General features: G+C 51.5%; 1 protein-coding gene across 1 annotated transcript in view; it reads left to right on the forward strand.

Moving 5' to 3' along the window:
- The window catches only part of SRRM3 (serine/arginine repetitive matrix 3), a 153,537-nt gene that overhangs the window by 124,787 nt on the left and 8,374 nt on the right, over nt 1-20,376 (forward strand). Inside the window, exons 12-13 of the mRNA XM_067537687.1 lie at nt 603-780; nt 19,971-20,308. Coding sequence (XP_067393788.1) covers nt 603-780; nt 19,971-20,308 — 516 coding nt within the window. The remainder of the gene's footprint in view (nt 1-602; nt 781-19,970; nt 20,309-20,376) is intronic.

Genomic DNA, 20,376 nt, shown 5'->3' on the forward strand with positions numbered 1-20,376 from the left:
GTCAGGCTGGCAGTGCTGACAGGGTGACCTCAGTGGAGTTCCAGGGATGTAAAACATAAGATCAGAATCAGGCCTGTCGCATGCGTCCATGGGTATGTGAGTGTACAGGTGTCTGTGGCTGTGTATAGGTATCTACGGACGCATGACAGGGTGGCCTGCCCCTTTAAGGAGCAGGTGACCTCGGACCAGCCAGCCCTGTTATCTGCCTCTCAGCCTGAGGGGGCGGAACTAATGGGGCCAGGTGACAGCCTGATAAACACCTGGGCTTTAAAAGGGCAGAGAGCTGAGTGTGGGGTGGAACCACAAAGAGCAGGTGAGCTGCTGTGGCAGGCCCTGCCGGGGGGTCTGGAAGGGATCCCGGAGGGCTGGGCTGAAGGAGAGCCCCCAACGGGTGAAAAAACCTTTTCTTTGTTTGGCTTGTGCTACCCTGGAAGGGGTTATGGCTGCGTGAGTGGCTTGGCCAAAGGAATCGGTCGCAACCCCAGCTCCAGCCGGTGTGGGAAGGCAGCGGGGGCAGGGGCCCACCTTGGAGGAGGAAACTGAGGCAGGGAGCATCTGGGAGCCTGCCCGCCGTCAGCTGCCCTCCGCTCTCTCTCTCGCAGGCTCACCCCCAAGCACAGAGAGGAGGGACACAAGCCCAGCAGCCTCCGCGCCAGCCGCAGCCCGTCCTCCTCCCGCACCCGGCACAGCCGCTCGGCCACGCCGCACCAGAACGGGCACAAGGGCAGCGCCCAGAACGGCCGGCACAGCCACGGCGCCCCGGGTGAAAAACAGCAGGATGTACGTATGCTTTTCTTGTACCACGGTTCGCCCCCCTCCCTGCCCTGCCTTCCTCCTGCCCTCTCAGCCGGGCTCCATCCCTCCGCTCCCCGCCAGCCTCACCCATCATCTACCCTCCTCCTCCCTCACTTCGCTGGGCGCGCACACAGCCGGGGCCGGCAAACCCAGCCGTGCGCGGTCAGCGCGCCCGTGGGAGCGGCCTGGCTCTCGGAGCCGGGTGGGGCCAGAGGCCTGGCCTGCGTCTTCAGACAGGCCGCCCCCCAAGCCACCCCCTCTCCATCACCATTGACATCCGCGTAGGGAGGGGGGAGGGCATGTGGCGCGGGTGGCAGCAGGAAGCACTTTTATGTCACGGTTTATTTCACGGTTCACGGTAAGATTTCCCTTTCTGTGAATGGGAGTGACCAATAACCGCCCCTCAACCCCCCTCCGAGGGGAACAAATAGCAGGGCTTTGCCGGCCGGTCCAGGCCTGACTGACTTCTCCCCAGGGCACTGAGGCGGGGCTGGGATCCGTGCAGCCCCCGCTTGGGACTGTTTCATGCCGTTGCCTGCCCTGCATGGAGCTTCCCGGGGGGCCCGATTCGATAACAGAGGGGGTGGCTGCATCTCTGATACACGGGCTGTAATGCATCTGGGCAGCCGGCTTAGCCAGAGTCGGGGGAAGCTCCCTTAGAAAGAGTCAGGGAGGAGGGGGAGTCCGCCGGGATCCTCCCCCCCCACCACCCTTTGTCCATGGGATCCCCTTTAACCCCACCCTTCACTGTGGCCACGGCCTGCCGCCCTTACTCCATGGAAACCAGTGGAGAAGCGAGTCCTGCAGCCTGGTGTCACCACGGCCTATCGATCCGGCCGACCAGCCTCAATCCTGCAGGAGCCGGGGCTGAAGAGATGTGGGCTGTCCCCTTGCGTCCGGGGGTTTCGCGCCCTCTTTGGAGGTAGCCTCCTTCCTCGTACAAAGCTTCGGGCCTTTCCCGAGAGCCACTGGGCCCTGGCGCTTGGCAGGGAGGTGAGGAGGGGTCCTCCGCTTCTCTGCGGGTGACGCTCGGCCCCTGGGAGCTTCGAATGAGCCTGAAAAAAATCAAATGGGGTGGAAGCTTCACTTGGTAGCGTGCTGAGCCCGTGAGAAACGGTGAGTCCCCCAGGAGCCAAAGCCGGGCCCTGCTCGCTCCCAACTGGACCTGGCTTGGGTCGGAGAACCTTGGCGGGGGTTCAGGTCTGTCCCCAAACCGGGCGAGCGTCGCGTGGCTTGGGGGTTTCAAGCCGAAAGTTGCCCACACTCCACAGCTGCTGTACGAGAGGACTTCTTTTCCTGAGCCCCACGCCAGTGTGCTACAGGAACGGCCCACGCCACCACAGTATGTGGAGCGACCATTGTAGAATACTGGACTGGGTCTTCGGGAGGGCCGCCGGCCTGCTCCCAAGGTGCGTCAGGGAGAGCCATCCCTACGATGGTTTGCCCCTCGATCTCACTTTGGCCCCCGTCGCCACAGCGTCCGAGCACCTCACAAGCTTCGAACGCGTTCCTTAGAGCTGGCTGGAAAACATAATTTCCTTCCCGTAGGAGAGTCCAGTTTTCCACATTTTTCCTGCTCCAAATTTGGAGCGAAAAGTTGAAATTTCTCACGGGCGGGGAAATTCTGTTGCTGAAAGGAAGGGTAAATTATGTGGTTTCAAAATCTCCCGTGCGGACTTCAGACAGTGGTCTTAGTGAAGCGGGATTCCTGGGTTCTGTCCCTGGCTCTGTCACTGATTAACTGTGTGGCCTTGGGCAAGACACTTAACCTTTCTGTGCCTCGGTTTCCCCATCTGTAAAATGGAGATGATGACTGACACTTGCCTGGAGGCTTCTTTACCTAGTGCCTGATTCAGATCTCACTCCCCCTGCTTTAAAGCCAGAGAAAGTCCCCTGAAGTTAGTGGAGTTGCTCCAGATTTCCATCCATTTCTCTGAGGTCAAAATCCAGCCCTTGGTGTCTGTGAAGTGCTTTGAGCCCTAGTGATGGAGGGCGACGCAGGCGTTCAGAACAGTTATTGATCATGCTTTATGATCCGCCTCCTCTCTGGGGCTCCCTCCTCGGGGCCCTTTGAGCAGCCTTGGGTCAGTCGCCACAGGAGCCGGTTCACACTGAATCAGTCAGGTCAACACACAGCTTAGCCCAGGATGCAGGAGCACCCGTAGCACACCCTGGCCTGTGTGCAGCTTGCACGGCGCCAAGAGGCTCCTGCACTGCGCCGGGCACCCAGCCGTGTCCCTGGAGCCTGATGGCGCTCACCGCCTGACTGTGGTGCTGGGGGCACTGGGTCTGCAGAGGCTATGGCCAGTCAAAGCTTCCAAGCCGCGTCCGCACCACCCCCAGACATGCTCACCGAGCGCAGGCAGCTCCTTTGTGTGTTCTGGGGGCACCAGGTCTCCCACTGCCCAGCGCTCCCCACGGGGGCAGCCAGGACTCAGCTCTCGGCAGCAGACGGATGAGAAAACCGACAAAGAGGGACTTCGCTGCAGGGGGGAATCGCCTTTCCACAAACCCAAACTTCTAATGCCGGGAACTCCCCAGCCTGCTTCGCGTCAGCCTTCACCGGGATGACAGCTGGGCCCGAGAAGGCTCCCTGTGCAGCCGGGCTGTGTTTCCACTGCAGAGTCGCGGGTGCTGGTGGGGCTTTGTCCGCAAACCAGCACCTGAGCTGGTTCGTTGTGCATGTGCCTTGTGGGATAGGCTGTTCCTAGCTTTCCAGCTCTGACAGCCCAAGGGCCAAATTTTAAAACTCTGCCGTTACTTCCCCCCCCCCCCAAATTAATCCTGGAATCCAAATTGCTCCGGCCCGTTACACCCTGGCAAGGGTCATGTGAAACAAAAGCACCGGTGCTTCTGAGACAGAGCGCCAGCTGCTCAGGGGACATCTGCCGGGGCCCCATCCCGTTGGCACATGGGGCGCAGGACTCTCATTGAAGCCGAGGGGCGGACGCCTGCGGGATCGCTCCATCCTCAGGCTGGAGTTACCAGCCATGATTACTGACAGTCACACAGGGGGGTCCCAGCGCCTCGCCTGGAGCTTGTCTCCAGCCTGGATCTATCTAAGTCACGCAAGAAGTGGGTTAAAACTAACAAACCCCCCAACTGTTTCCTGTTACCGCCACGCATGAAATGTCAAAGGCAGCTGGGTTCATAGCTGGGTTTGGAGCCAGATGTGGGGATTTGTTTGGGCCCAGTATAAAAGTTGGACCCAGCTGCAAAGTTTGGACCTCGACTCCCGCTTTCAGTGGTGCTCAGCACCGAGGTCTGGATGCAGGTCCGTCTCCCTGTTGAACAGCTGCATCTGTCTCTGTGGCCCAGCCTCCGCCGTCCGAGGGGTGACTGAATCATTTGGGATGCTGGCCGTCTCTGCTGAGCCGATATTTTCAGCGGATCCAATTCTCTCATTTACACCAGTGTTATTCTACTGCCTTCAAAGTTTGCCCCAGCTTGACAGAAGACTCTGCCCCAGTGTAATTCACACACCTCTGGGGCCATGAGACTGTTTCAGATAAAAGGACCTTTTATGGGTGTTTGAGGTTTGGGGAATTGGAGTGGAACTGATTTCTGTTGCGTTGGTGACAATCCCTTGTAACCCCCTGCAAGACAGTGGAGCTATGAGTGTGGAACCAGTGTAAGCAAGATCAGATCAGGCCTCCTAGAACTGTTCCAGGAGTGCCTTTTGGTTTGGAACCATATTTCCTGCCCAGTGAGACCTGTCTGGTGAAGGAGCGAGGCGTGTGAAGTCTGTATGCTGGAGAGGGACCTACAGACCAATCAGCCACTAAAGGCGACATAAGTCAAGTAACCGGGAGATGAGCACATGTAGCTGAATAGCAGCTTTGAATCTGTTTGCAGATTACCGTGAGAGCCGGCTCGAAGCCGGGCATGAGGGAACGCTGCTGCTGAAACAAATCCGCATGCCTAGGCCTGCAAATTGCCTCTCTCATCCCCAGCAACTACGTGCCCAAAAGCGAGCCTGATCCTGCGTGGTGCTGAGCGTTCCTACCACTTAAGAAAGGATCTTATTCGGTGTAATGCAGGCATTCACAGCAGTAGGCCACGGTCCCTTTGCGGTCAAATGGTGAGCTGTTTACACCGGGGAATTGCTGTGCACGTGCGATGGGTTTGGTCCATACCTTGCACGAGTGCACGGATCTGTGCTAGCAACATTCTGGCTCAGCGCTGTGGGATTCAGAACAGACACTGACCCTCCTTCTTATTCAGACCGCGGCCCAGCTGCACTGCTCTGACAGTGGGCGTTACATTTACACGCAGCGTGAGGTCCTTTTACACCGGTAGCACTCGGCAAAAGGGTCTTAGTGTAAACAAGAATCCGATCGCACAGGAGCACAGATTTGGAATGGAACCATCACGTCCCCGTGCGTTCACACATCGGGACTCAGGATCCCCAAAAATCAAGAGATTGGCTTAAAAATGGAGAGGTTTTGAAACGAATACGTTGGGTTCTTCTGGTTTGTGCGCCTTTAGGGCTTAGGGCAGTTAAGAATTCAGAGCCAGATCGTCCGCTGGTGTAGACCAGTGTAGCTCCCTTGATTTCACTCCGGTTTGACGTGGTGCACCACAAGGTTTCATTTTCACTGCCTCGAGGCGATTCCTGTCACCCCTCTGCAGCAGAACTCGGACTGGTGATGGATAGTTGCCCCTCCCCTCCGAGGACCCTCACCTGGAAGTTGAAGCGAGACCAATTCAGACTGGAAATCAGGCGCCCATTTCTAACGGCGGGAGTGATTGACCCCGGAACGACTTACCGAGCGTGGCGGTGGATTCTCCATCCCTGACTATTTTGAACTCAAGACGGGATGGTTTTCTCAACCATCTGCGCTAGGAATATTTTCGAGGCAGTTCTCAGGCCTGTTAGACAGGAGGTCAGACGAGTGCTGCCCTCTGGCCTTGGGATTTGTGAAGACCTCCAGTTCCCAGAGGGATCATCGCTGTCCCTGCGTCTCTTCAATATCTACTTGAGAGCATTGGGGGAGAGGGGGAGACGTCACGGGCTCAGCTGCCAGGAAGATGCCGGTGACACTCACCTGTGTATTTCTCTCTTATTCTCAACCCACGCAACCACCACCCCACTTGACAGGTCAGAATGCTACAGGAGCCAGTCCTTGGACGAAGAGCTGCTGGTTCAAACTGAAAGCGAGCGAGACCGACATGGTGCGTGCTAGAAAGGGGAAAGGCTTGGAAGGGCTGGCCAAAGTGTTCTCTCCCTCTTCTGTCGAAGGCTCACAGGCCCCATGGGGGATTGCGCTGTGGAGCCGCAGGCTCCTGGTTGACTCCTCGCTAAGCTTGGGTGTCCAGCGAGGGTCCGTTTCTTTCATCTCCAGCTCACCCCAAATGCCATCCCTTCCTCCCAGACCAGGACCTGGCCACGGTGACGCTGCATCCATCAGCTGCAGCTTGGGTCACTGTATCTGAGGCTGAGTGTGAAAACGATGTGCAGGCTCCAGCTGGTACAGAATGCAGCCACCTACCTCCACCAACAGGCCTGTGTGCCCGTCCCTCCACTGGCTCCCACTCACTTTCTGCTGCCAGCTGAGGGCCGTGGTCCTAGTTTTCAAAGCAATTAATGGATCAAGCCCCAGCCCTGTCAAAGACCAAATTCCGTGCCAGCTGCACTCGTCTGGCAGAGCGCAGGTCCAAAGCCCAGCAGGAAGTGAGCTAGGGACAAAGCGTTCCCTGTCCAAAGCTCCCCCTGCGACCCAGTCAGCCCTCCCAACGAAACGCTCTCAAACGGAATGGCGGTAATACACAAGAGACAGGACTAAAATGTAAAAACCAAAAGACTTTCCCCGGCAGAGCTTTTACCCTGAAATGGGAGACGTGCCACAGACTCCAGGGAACCCACTGACACCTTTGCTGTTGCTGTCGTGTACTGGGAAGGTGCTCAGATCCTAGGGTGACGGGGGGCTGTACACAGCCCTAAGCCAGACAGACAGACACAGTGTCGCAGTTTCAGGGCAACTGCCTCTGTGTTTTCCCCTCGGTGCTCCCTCGACTGCACCCCTTAAAGCTTTCCCGCTCCCAGCCCTCTCCTCTCCTACGCAGAGACCCACGTCTGACCAGAGCGTTTAAGGCTGCAGAGCTCCTTGGTTTACACCGTGATGTCCCCAGACTGCCAAGCCAGGCAAGTGCCTGCCCTTTGCTTTCTCTCCACGGGCTATGACCAGCGTATTGCCAGGAGTTCAGGTTACCAAACAGCTCCTTCTAGGCCAGCTTATTTATTTCAGAGCTGAAAGCATTGCAGAGAAAACCTATTCAAGCAGGAAAAGAAACTGCAGACTTGCCAAAAAAGCTCCCCGGGGATCACCCCCGACTCCAGCCTAGGGCTCGGGTAGGTTTGAGTCCTTCAAAACCCACAACTGGGTTTAGACAGCTCAGGTCTTTGAACTCGGTCTTTTGTAGCAGTTACTCAGCAGCCCGTGACCCTCTCTGCAGGAGGTAACCTCAAAAGGCTGGGGTTGTGCATAACTGGATTTGCGCTGAGTTTCCTGGGGAATCCCTAGGGAGAAGTCACTTAAGACTTGTTGTCCTAAAAGTCCATACTCGGCTACATCGTCTTTTAAACTCCCGGGGTCTCACATCTGTCTCCTCTCCCCCCGAGGGAGGTGACATACAATCCCGGCCCACTGTAATACATCACTTAATCCAATAAGGTTTTTCACAGCTATTGCAGAAAAGTGGCAGCTCTGTGACCCCGATAAAGGGGGATGTAGCGGGGTGGATGGCTAAATAGATAGGGGCACATGAGGATGGACAGATGGATTACTCCCGCTGAGGTACGGGCCCAGTGTGTGACGGTCCGTCCTGTGCGCAGGATCCGCTCTAGGCCCGTGTCTGACTTCAATGCTCAAAACAGGGCCCACGTGGGACTTCCTGGTGCACAGGTGTCAGGCTGGCCCTCTGCACAGGGGTGAATTGCACCACACACGAGCTCTGAGCAACGGCCCTTTCCCACAAATGCACATTGAAAAGTTGGGGAGAGATCGAGGTGTTGAATGCCAGGGGGTGAGCGGTGCCTGGTCCTGGGGCTGGCTGTGTGCGGGGAGGCGCTCGCCTTGGTGGGCCGACTCTTCCGTGTGCCCGGGCAGAGCTGGTCGAGTTCTTCGCTGCCAACGACAATGGGGCTGATTGAGGGCTGGATCCTGCCAGGGCGGGTGTGGCTCGGCGGACGGGGCTTGCGTGCCATCTTCCCTCTTCTCTCACGGTCCCAGCGCCCTGCCGCTGCCTCGTGGACCCAACAAGCTGCAGCCGGACTTCCCCAGCTGCACCTGGCGGCATCCGTGCCCTGCCTCTCGCCCCCGCCATAGTGCCCAGCCCGCACAGAGAAGAACCTGACATGAATACAGAGGGGCAGGGACAGGGGCAGAAGAGGGACACAGGGAACAGGCTGGGGGCATAGGAGGAGAAGGAGCCAGGCTGGGGACACCAAGGGTCAGGCTGAGATGATGGGGGGATAATAAGAAGCAGGGACAGAATGGAGAGTTTGCCCCAACAGCTGCCCAGGACGCCAGGCTCCTCCCACCCCCCAGTTTGCTCTCCTGCCTCTTTCTGCCTCCCCCATAGTCCCCCCTCAACTCCTTCCAAACCCCTGCTCCCCGTTGGCTTCTCCAGGCTGCCCAGTCACCCCTGGCTCTGCCCATCCAGCCTGCATCCGTGGGGTGCAAGGGATGGGCTGCTGCCTCTCCCTACCCATCCCGCAACGCAGGGACATCCCCAGGGGGAAATCAATGCCTGTGTCTCACTGTCCTGTCACGTGACAGAAGAGGTTGCTTAACGCGTGCCAGCTCTGCAAAGGGAGAGGCGAATTCGAGACCTTACGCCATTCAGTGAGCAGGGATTTGTGCAGACAGATCCCTTTGCAAACTTGGGCCCGGCTGTAGCCCCTTTGTCAGGCAGCCAAGGCCCTGCACGGATCCTGATTTCCATCCAATGCATCGTTATTCATTAGCAGTTGGCAAAGGATCTGACATAAATCCCAGTAACAGAACCCAGCGCTTTTATTTGCAAAGATATTTGCAAGTGAAAGGGGTTTTTGCTTCTCCACCAGCTCTGCCTGATAGATACAGTTCCTCTACATGCATCGATCCTGTTTCGCCAGCTCTCACAGTTTTATTGCAGGTCTCATGATATTTGAAGTTTTTCTTAAAACCCCACCTCCTGGAGTCATGTGATTATGAAAGAATCTCTCTCTTTTTTTTTTTTTTTTTTTCTTGGTAAATTTCTAGCCCTTGTGGTTGTGGAAAAATGCTTGAAATGTGAAACCTAAAAGCTCAAATAAGAGGCAAATGAAAATACCCAGCTCTTGTATAGCACTTTTATTCTTTAGGGCTCAAAGCGCTTCACAAGGGCTGTCAGGATCATTATCCCCTTTTTACAAATGGGGAAACTGAGGCACAGAGAGGCAAAGTGACTTGGCTGTAGTCACCCAGCAGCAGAATTAGGAATTGAACCCAGTTCTCCTGATTCCCAGTGTTGTGCTCTGTCCTCTAGGCAACACTGCTTTCCATCCGAAAGAACCCTGCATTTATTTATTTTTTTTAAATCTCATGGCTTTTTAAGTCAATCTCATGATTTTGGGTGGAGCTGACTCCTGGTTTTTGAGTGTTTTCATTGGCAGTACTGCCTGTCATTAAGGAATCCTTTCAGAAGATGCCCCTCTGCCCCCAGCAGAAGGCCGTAATGAAGTGAGCTGGTTGGAAATTTTCCATTGGAATGATTTTTGATTTTTGGAAAATGTAGTTTATGCAAAATCAAAATTTTCTGGAAGAAAATTTCAATTTTCCCTCAGGAAAATGGAAACAAAATATTTCATTTTGGGCTAGTTCGCCCAAATATTTTGGTTTGTTGAACCGATCCAGAATGTTTCCTTTTAAGTCCGTTCAACATTAAACTACAGCATTGCCTCATGGGACTTGTAGTGTAGGGTACCTGAGAGCTCTTTCTTTCCTGTGGGTCAGGCACCGTGGCTAGACTGTATCATCCATGATGTAACATGTTTTCCCCTCTTACTGAATGGTGTGGTGCATCATGGGAAATGTAGTCTTGCCGTAGAACCCGCCCGTAGAAGAGAATGGGCATGTCTGACCCAAACTCCCATGAGGCAATGCGGCACAATAGGGAAATGCCGTTTAACGTTGAACTGACTCAAAATGAAACGTTTTGGGTCATTTCAACCAAACTGAAAGGAAACGTCTCAATTGGGGAATATCAGAAAGTTTCATTTCCACCAAAACTGCCGAAACAGAAGCGTTCACCATTTCCAAACTGGGATTTTTCAGAACATTTCAAGTCCATGAAAAATTTCAACATTTTCCAGCTTTTCATCCCAGTTTGGGACAAAACCAAATGCTGAAGTATCAGAATTTCCCAGGGGGCAGAAATCCCCGTTGTCAGCTCTAAGTAACGGAGAACTTTGCTTTAGGACAGGTTTCCCCAGGGATTTCTGGCCGAGAGAGCGTCTCCCAAGGGGAGTGCTCAAGGAGCCGCCCTGTGCCAGGGAGGCGTGTTCTGCCTTGAACTCTGAACTGTGCTTTCAAGCTGTGCATCAGAGACCTCCTGTATTGTCTCCAGTATCAAGGTGCTGCCTGATCCAAAGCCTGTCGAAGTCAGCGGGTGTCTCTGCATTGACTTGCTTGGGTTTTGGAAAGAGCTGGGGCTGGTTTCCTGTTCATTCCACAATGATCAGGACGTGATGAGAAAGGCACTGGAGCTCTTAATGCACCGGGGGGACTGTGTGTGGTAGCCTTGTACAATCCAACAGCTCTAGTGTATTTCGGCAACCAGGTTTTACATTTTCATATTCCCCTTCCCTTTCCTTCCCTCCCTTTCCCAACCCCACAGCCTTGGAGGTGAATCCCCACGAAGAATCATATTGCCCAACCTAGAGACTTCAGTCCAATCCCTCTAGCTGCTCTTTGATTTCCTCTATATTGTGTTGGTTTTTTAATATGGTTTATTTTTATTGTGATTCTACGCCCCCACCCCTAGCCCCCCATGACAAACCCGTGGGGATTTATCGATTGTCATTAGTCTTTGTGACCCCCCTCCCTGAAATCCTGACACAGGATCAAAGGTTACGTGTGGCTGTGGCAAGCGGCTGAGCATGTCATTTGGATAACAACGCAGAGATTACCCAAAACGGCCCAGCGTCTCTATCTCCCTTCATTGCTGCCCCATCATATCAGAGTCGCGGCTGAATAACCACGAGTTCCTTTTGTTAACGAGCACTGGTGGTGCTTTTCTCCGACAACTCTCTCTCTCTCTCTCTCTCTTTTTTTTTTTTTGTGTGTTTTCTTTTTAATCCCATCTGTGTTTTTCTTTAGCCTCCCGTTTGAAAAACGGTAATATAAAATTCCATTTCTTGCTCAGCGGAGGCAGGGATACGGGGGAGGGAAGGGCAACTTAACATGCTTTTTCCTTGTTTAGTTTCCTTTTTTTTTTTTTTTTTTAATTATTGATTTATTTTTCCGTCATGTACAGAAATGCAAACTATATATTTCTCTATTTTTTTCCTGTTGTCGTCGTGTTGTTCTAGAATTTTTTGCTTTGCTGTGTGTTAATGTGGAGAAGAAAAAAAAAAAAAAGCAGCTGTGTTATCTTAATATTGACAACCGTGGAACATTGTATTTTCATCTCTCTATTTTGAACAGAGAATTTAAAAGGGAAGATAACTGCAGATAAGAAAAGTCGCTGGGCTTATTTCAAAATTCAAAATCTAACCCCCCCCTAAAAAAACCAATGTGTCCTTTTGTTTCTGTTCTCAAGTTACAAAAGTCAGTCACTGGTTATAATTATTATTCTTGTTATGTATTTATTTATTTGTATTGTGGTAGCACCTGAAAGCCCCAGTCATGGACCAGTGCCCCATTGTGCTAGGTGCTGTACACACCCACAACGAAAAGACAGTCCCTGCCCTGAAGGTCTTACAACTCTAAGATCACCTGTCTGTCCATGGCTCTTATGTATGTTAGCAACCCACTGTGTCCCGCTGAATAAGAACACACACGGAGCTAGATCGTGTATCTAATGGGCCTCAGTTCAAATTTCATCATGGCCTTAATGATGGCTTCTGGTCAGCTTCAAGCTTTGCTCCACAGCCACTAGGACCAGAACCTGTCCTTGATTTTTAAATGACACCTGAGGTTCTCACGTGTTCATGAATCCCGGACCTGGAGCTTTGAAAAAGCCCCGCAAAGCCCACCAAATATCACGAGCCTGGCGGTAACACCACAAGATTTGGCCTCGCTGTAATTTGCCTAACTGCTTTGGTGGAGTGGACCTTGACACGGGCTAATGCAGACAGGAGCCCACATTATCCGTCACGCAGTGGTGCTGTTCCTTCAAACCCCAGAGAACGGTCTGGAGCTTGGAAACTGGGGGAGCGGGGGGTTGTAGTGATTGAATGCGTCTCTTGAGCTGTGTTCACCAAACCCCACCCCCCAAATTAGACTGGGAGGAGTATTGGCCTGTCGGGGACAAACACACAATATTGCCAGTGTTCAGGTGGAGGTTGACTTCCCTTTTAAATGGACCATTCCCATTTTCATCCCATCCTTTCACTCTGGTTGGCTTCCCTTACGGCTCCCTCTCTTCCCCTCTCTCACCCACACTTGCTTTCTGGTATCTCTCTCTCTCTTTTTTTTTTTTTTTCTGTGGGCCACTCCTAGCTTATCCCAGTGCCAAAACGACCCAAAAACCTTGACATGTTCTGCCATCATCCGTTGCTTTACTTGCATGCTCTTGGGGACTTTGTGACGTTACGTAGAGACTTTAAAAGCGGAACGAAGCGCTGCTGTTCAGAGGGCTGGTTAAACGACCAAACCAAACCCCAGCATGGCCCGCCTCGTTCGCTCGCCAAACTATCAGTGAAAACCAGAACAATGCGGACTAGCCAAACTAGCTCAAAACAAAACCAGCGTTATCAGCAAAGGGTCTGAATCACATTACTAAAGAGTCATTGTCTTTTTCCCATTCTGCACTCCAAATGTGGAGTTTATTGTTTTCTTTTTTATTATTGCATTCCTGTCACTGACAAAGCAGAAGGTAGGTATTTTGTCCGCCTCTGCACGTTCTCTTCTGCAGATGAGCCTGTTGAAAAGCACCGTAGCTTGATTTAATGTTATTTTCTCTCTCTCTCTCTCTCTCTCTCTCTCTTTCTCTAGTTCATTTTGTCTCTTTTTGGTGGCTCTATATAATTTTTTAACTTGTATTATTTTTTCCAATTAGCTACAAAGCCATGCTTTTCTTTCACTTTTTTTTCTGTCCATGTAATTTTTTTTTCTTTCTTTCCTTTTCCCCCCGCCCCTTTTCTTGTTCCGTTGTTAGAATGCATTTCTGTGTGTTTTAGCCCTCCAACTTTGTGTTTGTTTCCATAAATGGTACAATTATGTCTAGTCAATTTGATTTCCTCTGTGGTTTTTTTAGGGGCTGGGTAACAAAACAAACAAATGTAATGACAAATAGAGACAAAACCAAACCAAAAAGGACCAGTGATTCTAATGATTATTCCAGCGTGGTTATTTCTTGGTTTATTGGAAGCTGAGGAAGTTGAGTCCATTAGATCATTGAGGGGAGGGGGAAGAAGACAATGCAGAGATGTTCTTTTTATCATCTTTTAATCAGCCTCTTGTTCCACTTGTGACTTCTGGCTCAGGCTACGCAGCAGTTTTTTGGTTGGGCTTGGTCTTGATTCAGCAAATCGTCCCTCTGTGGAAAAACACGTAAGCACATAGTTAACTTTAAACACCTGCTTATGTGCCATTGACTTTAATACATGCGCTTTGCTGAATTGGGACCGGAGAGCATGTTGTAAATTATGGGCCTGATCAGGTGGGAGGAGGAGGGCACGACTTTCAAAGACGCACGCCTAGGTTCCCAAATCCTTACTGAGGCGCCATGTGAAAACTCCGACTCAGGCCATTTCCCATTGAGGCAAATGGAAAAATTCCCACTGAGCTCAGTGAGGGTGGTCCCAGCCCCCTAGGGATGTGCCAAGATCAGACAGAGGCTGGGCCGCAGTGGTGAAAAAAAGCGCTGTTAAATTGGGCATCACCTCTCTGCCGTTCCCTTTGCGGCAATTAAACCCTTCAGGCTTTTGCTTTTCTGCAGAATTTGACAAAATGCCGATGGATAATTTTAAACCAAAACCCTGTGAAATTTCAAAGCTTTTGACTGGGCGGTTTCGACATGCAAACATGAGCAATACCAGATTTTGGCTCAGAATGATCCAGTTTCCACTGGAAAAGGGGCCCGTCTCCAGGGGGAAAAAATTGCGAACAAGGCCAATTTATGGCACAACGAGCTGGACTGTGCAAATATCCACGCCCTGGCATAGCTTTTTGGTGGATCTACTCTCAGTCTTAACGTTTTGCAGAATTGGGCCTAAGTGTGTAACAACATGTTAAAAATAGATCACAGTCAGATTTGTTGGTGCAATTATTTAGCAGAGCTCCCATTAGAAGCTTTTTCCCCCATCACTGAAGTTAAAATCATCTTAAAAGAGATTGCCAGATCCCAGTTTCAGCACTAGAATGACACTGAAGTGCTGGTAAGGGTCTGATTCTAGTCTCACATCCGTATCGTTCCATTATGGCCACCAGTGGAGATTTACATGCTTGTAATTGAGAGGAGAGTCAGGACTTACTATCCACCGCATCCTCCAAGCATACTGGCACATCTCTCCAAGGACAGGTCCCACATATCCTAGGGGTTTTCCCAGAGCCCTGCCCACCTTGCCGGAAAATCCACAATGCCAGGTGATGAAGGGAGCAGACAGACTAGCTCACTGCTTCTGGGCTCAGCTGGTGAAATTCACCCCTGTGTTTCCGGCAGAGATCAGTTTGGGCTTGACTGATGCACAAGGTGAATTTCCCCCTCGATGAGGAGTTCTGCAAGCATAGATGGCAACTCCCAGTAACCTGCTGACTGAACGCAGGCTTCGAGCTGCAGGTGCCGTCGCTTGCCATGTCAACAGCACACATCGGCATTCAGCCTTCACACAGGAGGCCGAGATGTGTTACCAGCCAGGTCACGGGGCTGATCTTTTCAGAAGCGACGAGTGATCTTGGAGGCCTCCATGTTGGCCTGCCCGGCTTGAGATGCTCCGAAGGGGCCTGGTTCTCAGTCGGCATGTGGCCAGCTCTGGCTGAAATCCAGACCCCTTGATGAGATCATCAAATCATAGACACGTCGGGCTGGAAGGGACCTTGCCAGGTCATGTCGTCCAGCCCCCTGCACTGAGGCGGGACCAGCCCTGACAAATGTTTGTCCAACCTGTTCTTAAAAACCTCCAATGACGGGGAATCCACAGCCTCCCTTGGGAGCCAGTTCTCGCTTTACCGTGAGAAAGCTTTTCCTAATATCTAACCTAAATCTCCCTTGCTTCAGATTAAGCTCATTACTTCTTGTCCTGCCTTCAATGGCCATGGTGAACAATTAATCACTGTCATCTTCCAAGCAACCTTCTACACAGTTGGAGGCTTATCAGGTTCCTCCCCCCCAGTCTTCTTTTCTCAAGACAGTTTTTTAGCCTTTCCTCACAGGTCAGGTTTTCTAAAGCTTTGATCATTTTTGTTGTTCTCCTTTAGAGCCTCTCCAATTTGTCCACATCTTTCTTAAAGTGTGGTGCCCAGAACTGGACACAGTTCACCAGCTGAGGCCTTGCCGATGTCAAGCAGAATGTGACAATTACCATCCGTGTCTTACGTACTACCCAGCATGACATTAGCCTTTGACATCCCGACTGCAGCTCGTTGGCTCCTGTTCAGTTTGTGATCCACTCTCACCCTCGGATCCTTTTTTCAGTGGCACTGCCCGCCCAGCCATTTCCCATTTGGCATATGTTTGCAAGTGTGTTTACGAAACACTTGGGGAATTATGCGGATGCTTTGTCTAATGTGACATGATACCGGAATTTGTAAAATGTTAGCCCCTTGCAGGTGAACTAGTTAAACTACAGACACAACACCAGGGACTTGTCTACATGAATAACCAGTTTGCGGCAAGCTGGAGTGTTCATCTACCCCACACTAGCTCACTGCAGCCCAAATGCCCATGGGGACCCCGCTGACACAGATCCCCAGCGCTTTGATCTGTTGCAAAAAGGGCTAGCTCATAGCACATCGGTCAGCACATGTCAGCAGAGTCCACACGAACAGGTAGCTTCAGACCCCAGCTTGCTGCGAACTAAATGTTTGTGTAGACAAACCCTACGCTCACTTGCCTACTCATTTCGATGTTGAGTCCTTCAGTAAACATCCAAAGCACGGTTATTAATAGACTTACTTTTAAAATGAGGGAATCTCTTAGTGTAGAAACTTTTTTTACACTTACAGGAGAATTCACCTTCTTTTTGTTACTGTAACGCTAGCAACGTCCTGCCTATACATCCTCAAAGTAGGGTTTGAGTGGGGGCATAGGTGCACTGGCTCTTTGCCCTGGGAGAGGGGTGGATTTCACCCTTAACTTCCCCAGGCCCCTGCAAAGGTTTGAGCTGCTTGAAGGAGACAGGTGTTCTAGTTTTCCAAACTCTGGTGCAGCTGCCCAAAGAGAGCGTGGCCTCCAGTCACTTTGCAGGCTGCTCCCGGGCCAAGGGCGCATGCTAGCGGTGGAAGGTTACTCACGAGATGATGGGACGCGTGCAGGGTTTGTAATATCAGGCTGAGGCTACGATGCAGGCACTATAGTGGCATAGCGACAGCGCCATAGCTATGCCGGCACACGCCTGAAGCACAGAGTCGGCCTGAGGTGATAGAAGGGGTTTTCCTGTTGCTGTAGGAACATCGTCTCCCTGAGTGATGGTAGCTAGGTCGGTGGAAACAGTCTCCCATTGAGCTAGCCGCGTCTGCACCCGGGGTTAGATTGGCACAGCTGTGGCACTCGGAGGGGGAGATCATGAGCATTAAGCTTGTACTCACTAAGTTTGTGCAGCAGATTCCCGCGCTGTGTCTGAGCTGTGGGTAAAGAGAGGCTGTCAGTTTGCAGCGCTGCCAACCAGGTACCGCTCAGGGCAACCCTGTTCCCCGTTGAGGCGGCTGAAGAGTGCCTTTTGCCTTGGTTAAGGGGAGCCTCAGCCTTTCCCCACGGGAGAGCTGAGGCTGCCTCAAGCGGCAGTGAATTTTTCACTCTCAGGCCAATCTCTAACCACCAACGGAGCAGAAGCTGCTCGACGCCGCTGGCAATCTCTGCTTGGAAAGGACCGTGGATTTGCAGAGTGCCCAATACTACGGGCATAGGTAGACCAGTGTGGAGTCCCAGGGCTGGACTAGCAGGGGCTAATCCAGGCCAGGTGTAAGGTGCATCGGCAGAGCTATGTGGGGTGCCGGCAATGGACCAGCAGGGGGTCTGCCAGATCAGAATTAAGGTGTGTTGGCCGCTTGGGTAAGTGCAGGTCTGAATCCAGCCAGGGGGTGGTTCCTTTATTCTCATCGGCCCTCTGCTCTCCAGCGAAGCGAAGAATAAACAGCAGTGTGAACTGTAGGACGTGTGGAAAGCTGCCCTGGGGAGAATGGAAGTCAGAGGTGTGACTAAACCAATCGTATTAGCAGGTGTGAGTCGGCAGAGAGCACTAGTGCAACAGGGAGGTCAAGATCGAGGCAAGGTGAAAAGAATGTGAGAGTGGGGCAGAGTTAAGGATAGACGTGGGGCAGAGTTAAGGATAGACGTGGGGCAGAGTTAAGGATAGATGTAGGACCCCGTTTTGTGCTTGTTAGCTCAAATGCTTTTCAGTGTCCTCTGGCTGCTCATAGGAACCAGGCTGCAGCCGCTTGCAGGGATTCTGGAGATATTCAGCCTCATAAAGCCTGACCCAAAACCCACTGAATCAGAGGGAGCCTTTCCACTGACTTTAATGGACATTGGATTGGCCCATAGTTTACTCTTGAAGCAAGATCAGCCGTAAGTTCTATAACGTGTATTTGGGGCGGTTTGAAGATACATCCTAGTGAAACACGCGAACATTGCTGTGACTTACAATAGTATATATCTGATGATTCCCGCCCCAATTTGCCATTAGCCTCCAGCACTGACAACAGGGACCATTGCTAGATTTCCATTGTCAGTGTATCACGAGCTTCCCCAGGTTGTACAAATGGGCGGAGGGTGAAATGGAAGCCCAAGCGCCAGACACTCAAGTAGTGCGGACTAGGGGAGTGAGCAGAACTGCTCTGTGCCTCAGTTTTCCCATCTGTGGAATGGGGACAGTAATGCTGACCTCCCCCCCAAAGGGGTGTACATTAGCTAATGTTTAGACAGTGTCACTAGATCCCAATAGGCAAGCGAACCAATTGGGCAGGGATGTCATGAACAGCATAGCAGCAAAACAGCAGCCACCATTTATTGATTCCCTGTATTCAGAGGGATGCACTGGACTGATCACACTGTCCTGTGCAGTCACTGGCCAGCTGATCTGTCAGCCACCACTGGGCAGCGCATCTTAATCAACAGGGTGCGTCTGCACCCAGTTGGAATGAAACGAAAAGGCTGCCACGCCTGCAGGTCCAGACGGCAGCAGTGGCGTTGTCTCTCACTTTAAAATCCGGGGAGAAATTGCCCCTTTTCCCCCTTTAGCTTCTCTGATGTACTGCGAGGTGTCAGAACTTAGCTTCCCATGGACAAATCCGCGTGTATATTTCATATCGAGCGACGCAATTCCATGCCTAAGGGATTCCAGCCAACCTGCAGGCTCCCGCCATATCGTAGTTAAGATTCAATGTGAAATTGTACTGCTTTCTCATAGGCCTCTCTTGTGCCACATGGGCCATTGTTTAGACTTTGGAATATTACCATTGGAAAAGAAATCTTGCTGGTACCACTGTCCTACTACCCCACTCCCATCCACACCATGGGATTTCATTGCCTATAAAGCGTGTCCTGGACAATTCTTGCAGGCCTTTGCTCTATCTGGCAGGCTGATTCCCTGCTATTGAATGTCCGAGTAGCAGGGCACCAGGTGAAATATGCAGACACGAAAGGCTTTGAACTTGATTTTTTTAAGTAAAATCCATCAAACAAACAAACAAAAAAGGTGCTCGTACAGTGAACTTGCTTACCAAACAAAGCAGAGCTTATGCAAATGCAAATCCAGCTAGAGTTGGTTTCTCACATGGTTGATGTTTCCGAGGCCTAGGAGAAGCGAGTTGTTTCGTTTTATTTCTCTTCTTTCTCTCTTTCTCTCTCTCTCTCTCTCTTTCTCTCTTGCATTTTTGTGAATCTAATGATGCACTTATATTGCCCCGCTTTTCCCTTCTCTTCATACCTTACCTACTAAAGGAGGAAATACCACTTTTTTGGTAAGTGGATGTTAACCAAGAGGGACTTAAAAAAAAATAAAAATCAGAATTTAACGAAAAGGAGGAAAAAAAAAAAAAAAAAAAGGAAGCAGAAAGCAGGAGTCAATGTAGAGCGCGGATGAGAACTCAGCAGAGCTCTGCAGTGACAGATAAAAATGTTTCCCAGGAAGAGTTCAGAAACATTCGTTTATTTCAGTAATGATGACATTTGTGGAGTTTTCTTTTTTTTTTTTTTTTTTCTTTCTTTCTTTAATGTTTCTCTTCCTTCTTTTTGTTTTTTATACTTTGTTTTCCCCATTGCCCTCCCCCCACCCATTACCTCCCGGCCCCTACCCTTCACCATCTTTTTGTGCTGTCTTCCTCGCACCTTGATTTGTTTCAAATCAAACACCGTATACAAGACCCCCCCACTTCATTCCTGCTCCTCAGCCCCATTTCCTCCAACATCCTGGTTTGGTTTGGTTTTTCCTCGTTAAGTCCAATTTATTTCTCCCCCTCCAACCTCTCACTTTTTTTCTTTTTTTTTTTTTTAGTTCGTTTGGCGTTTACACACAGTTTATTTTGGGTTTTTTTTTAAACTCCGTTTCAGATGATTTTTCATTTGAATTCTCCCTCCCTTCTTCCAGTTTTTGATTTATGGATTTATTTTGTGTTTTGCATGCGGAGATTTGCATGAGCTGCATCGTTGAGGTTGAAAGGCTGAGCAGGAGGGGCAGATTCAGAGTAGAGTTCTGTGTAGCCTGCCTTATGCAATGTGCGTTGACGTTGTGAATTGCACGTCTGGCTGGGGGTTCCTCTTTAAAGACCTCTTTCCCCTTCTTTCTTCTCTTCTTTCCTCCCCACCCCTGTTTTCTTTCTTCCTGTCAGAGGCTGGACTCTGCGTCTCCTTCTCCCAGGGCGCACGTCAAGACCGAGCCGCCATCCCCCCGCTCCAAAGGCAGCAGACGAGGCCCCAGAAGCCTCAGGTCGCTGGAGAAAGGAGGCCGATGCTCCGGAGGAGCCAAGCACCTCCACCGACGTCGCTCCCGGTCCGGGTCGCTGCAGAAACACAAGGGGAGGAGCAAGGCCAAGCCCTTGGCCCAGAAGGAGTCCCCCCGCTCGCTCAGCCGCACGGACTACAGCAGCGATTCGGAGGGGTCAGGCTGCTCGCACCCCTACCCAGCCACGCTGGGGGCAGAGAAGAACCATGGGGCGCACTTGAAAAAGTAAGAGTCGGTGCCATGAAGAAGGGGGTGGGGGAGGCCCAGGGACCTTACAGTCCAGTCGCTGCCTG

The sequence above is a fragment of the Emydura macquarii genome, unplaced genomic scaffold (assembly GCF_026122565.2).
Source record: "Emydura macquarii macquarii isolate MOO-44397 ecotype Brisbane River unplaced genomic scaffold, CSIRO-AGI_Emac_v2 contig_450, whole genome shotgun sequence".
Taxonomy (NCBI): domain Eukaryota; kingdom Metazoa; phylum Chordata; order Testudines; family Chelidae; genus Emydura; species Emydura macquarii.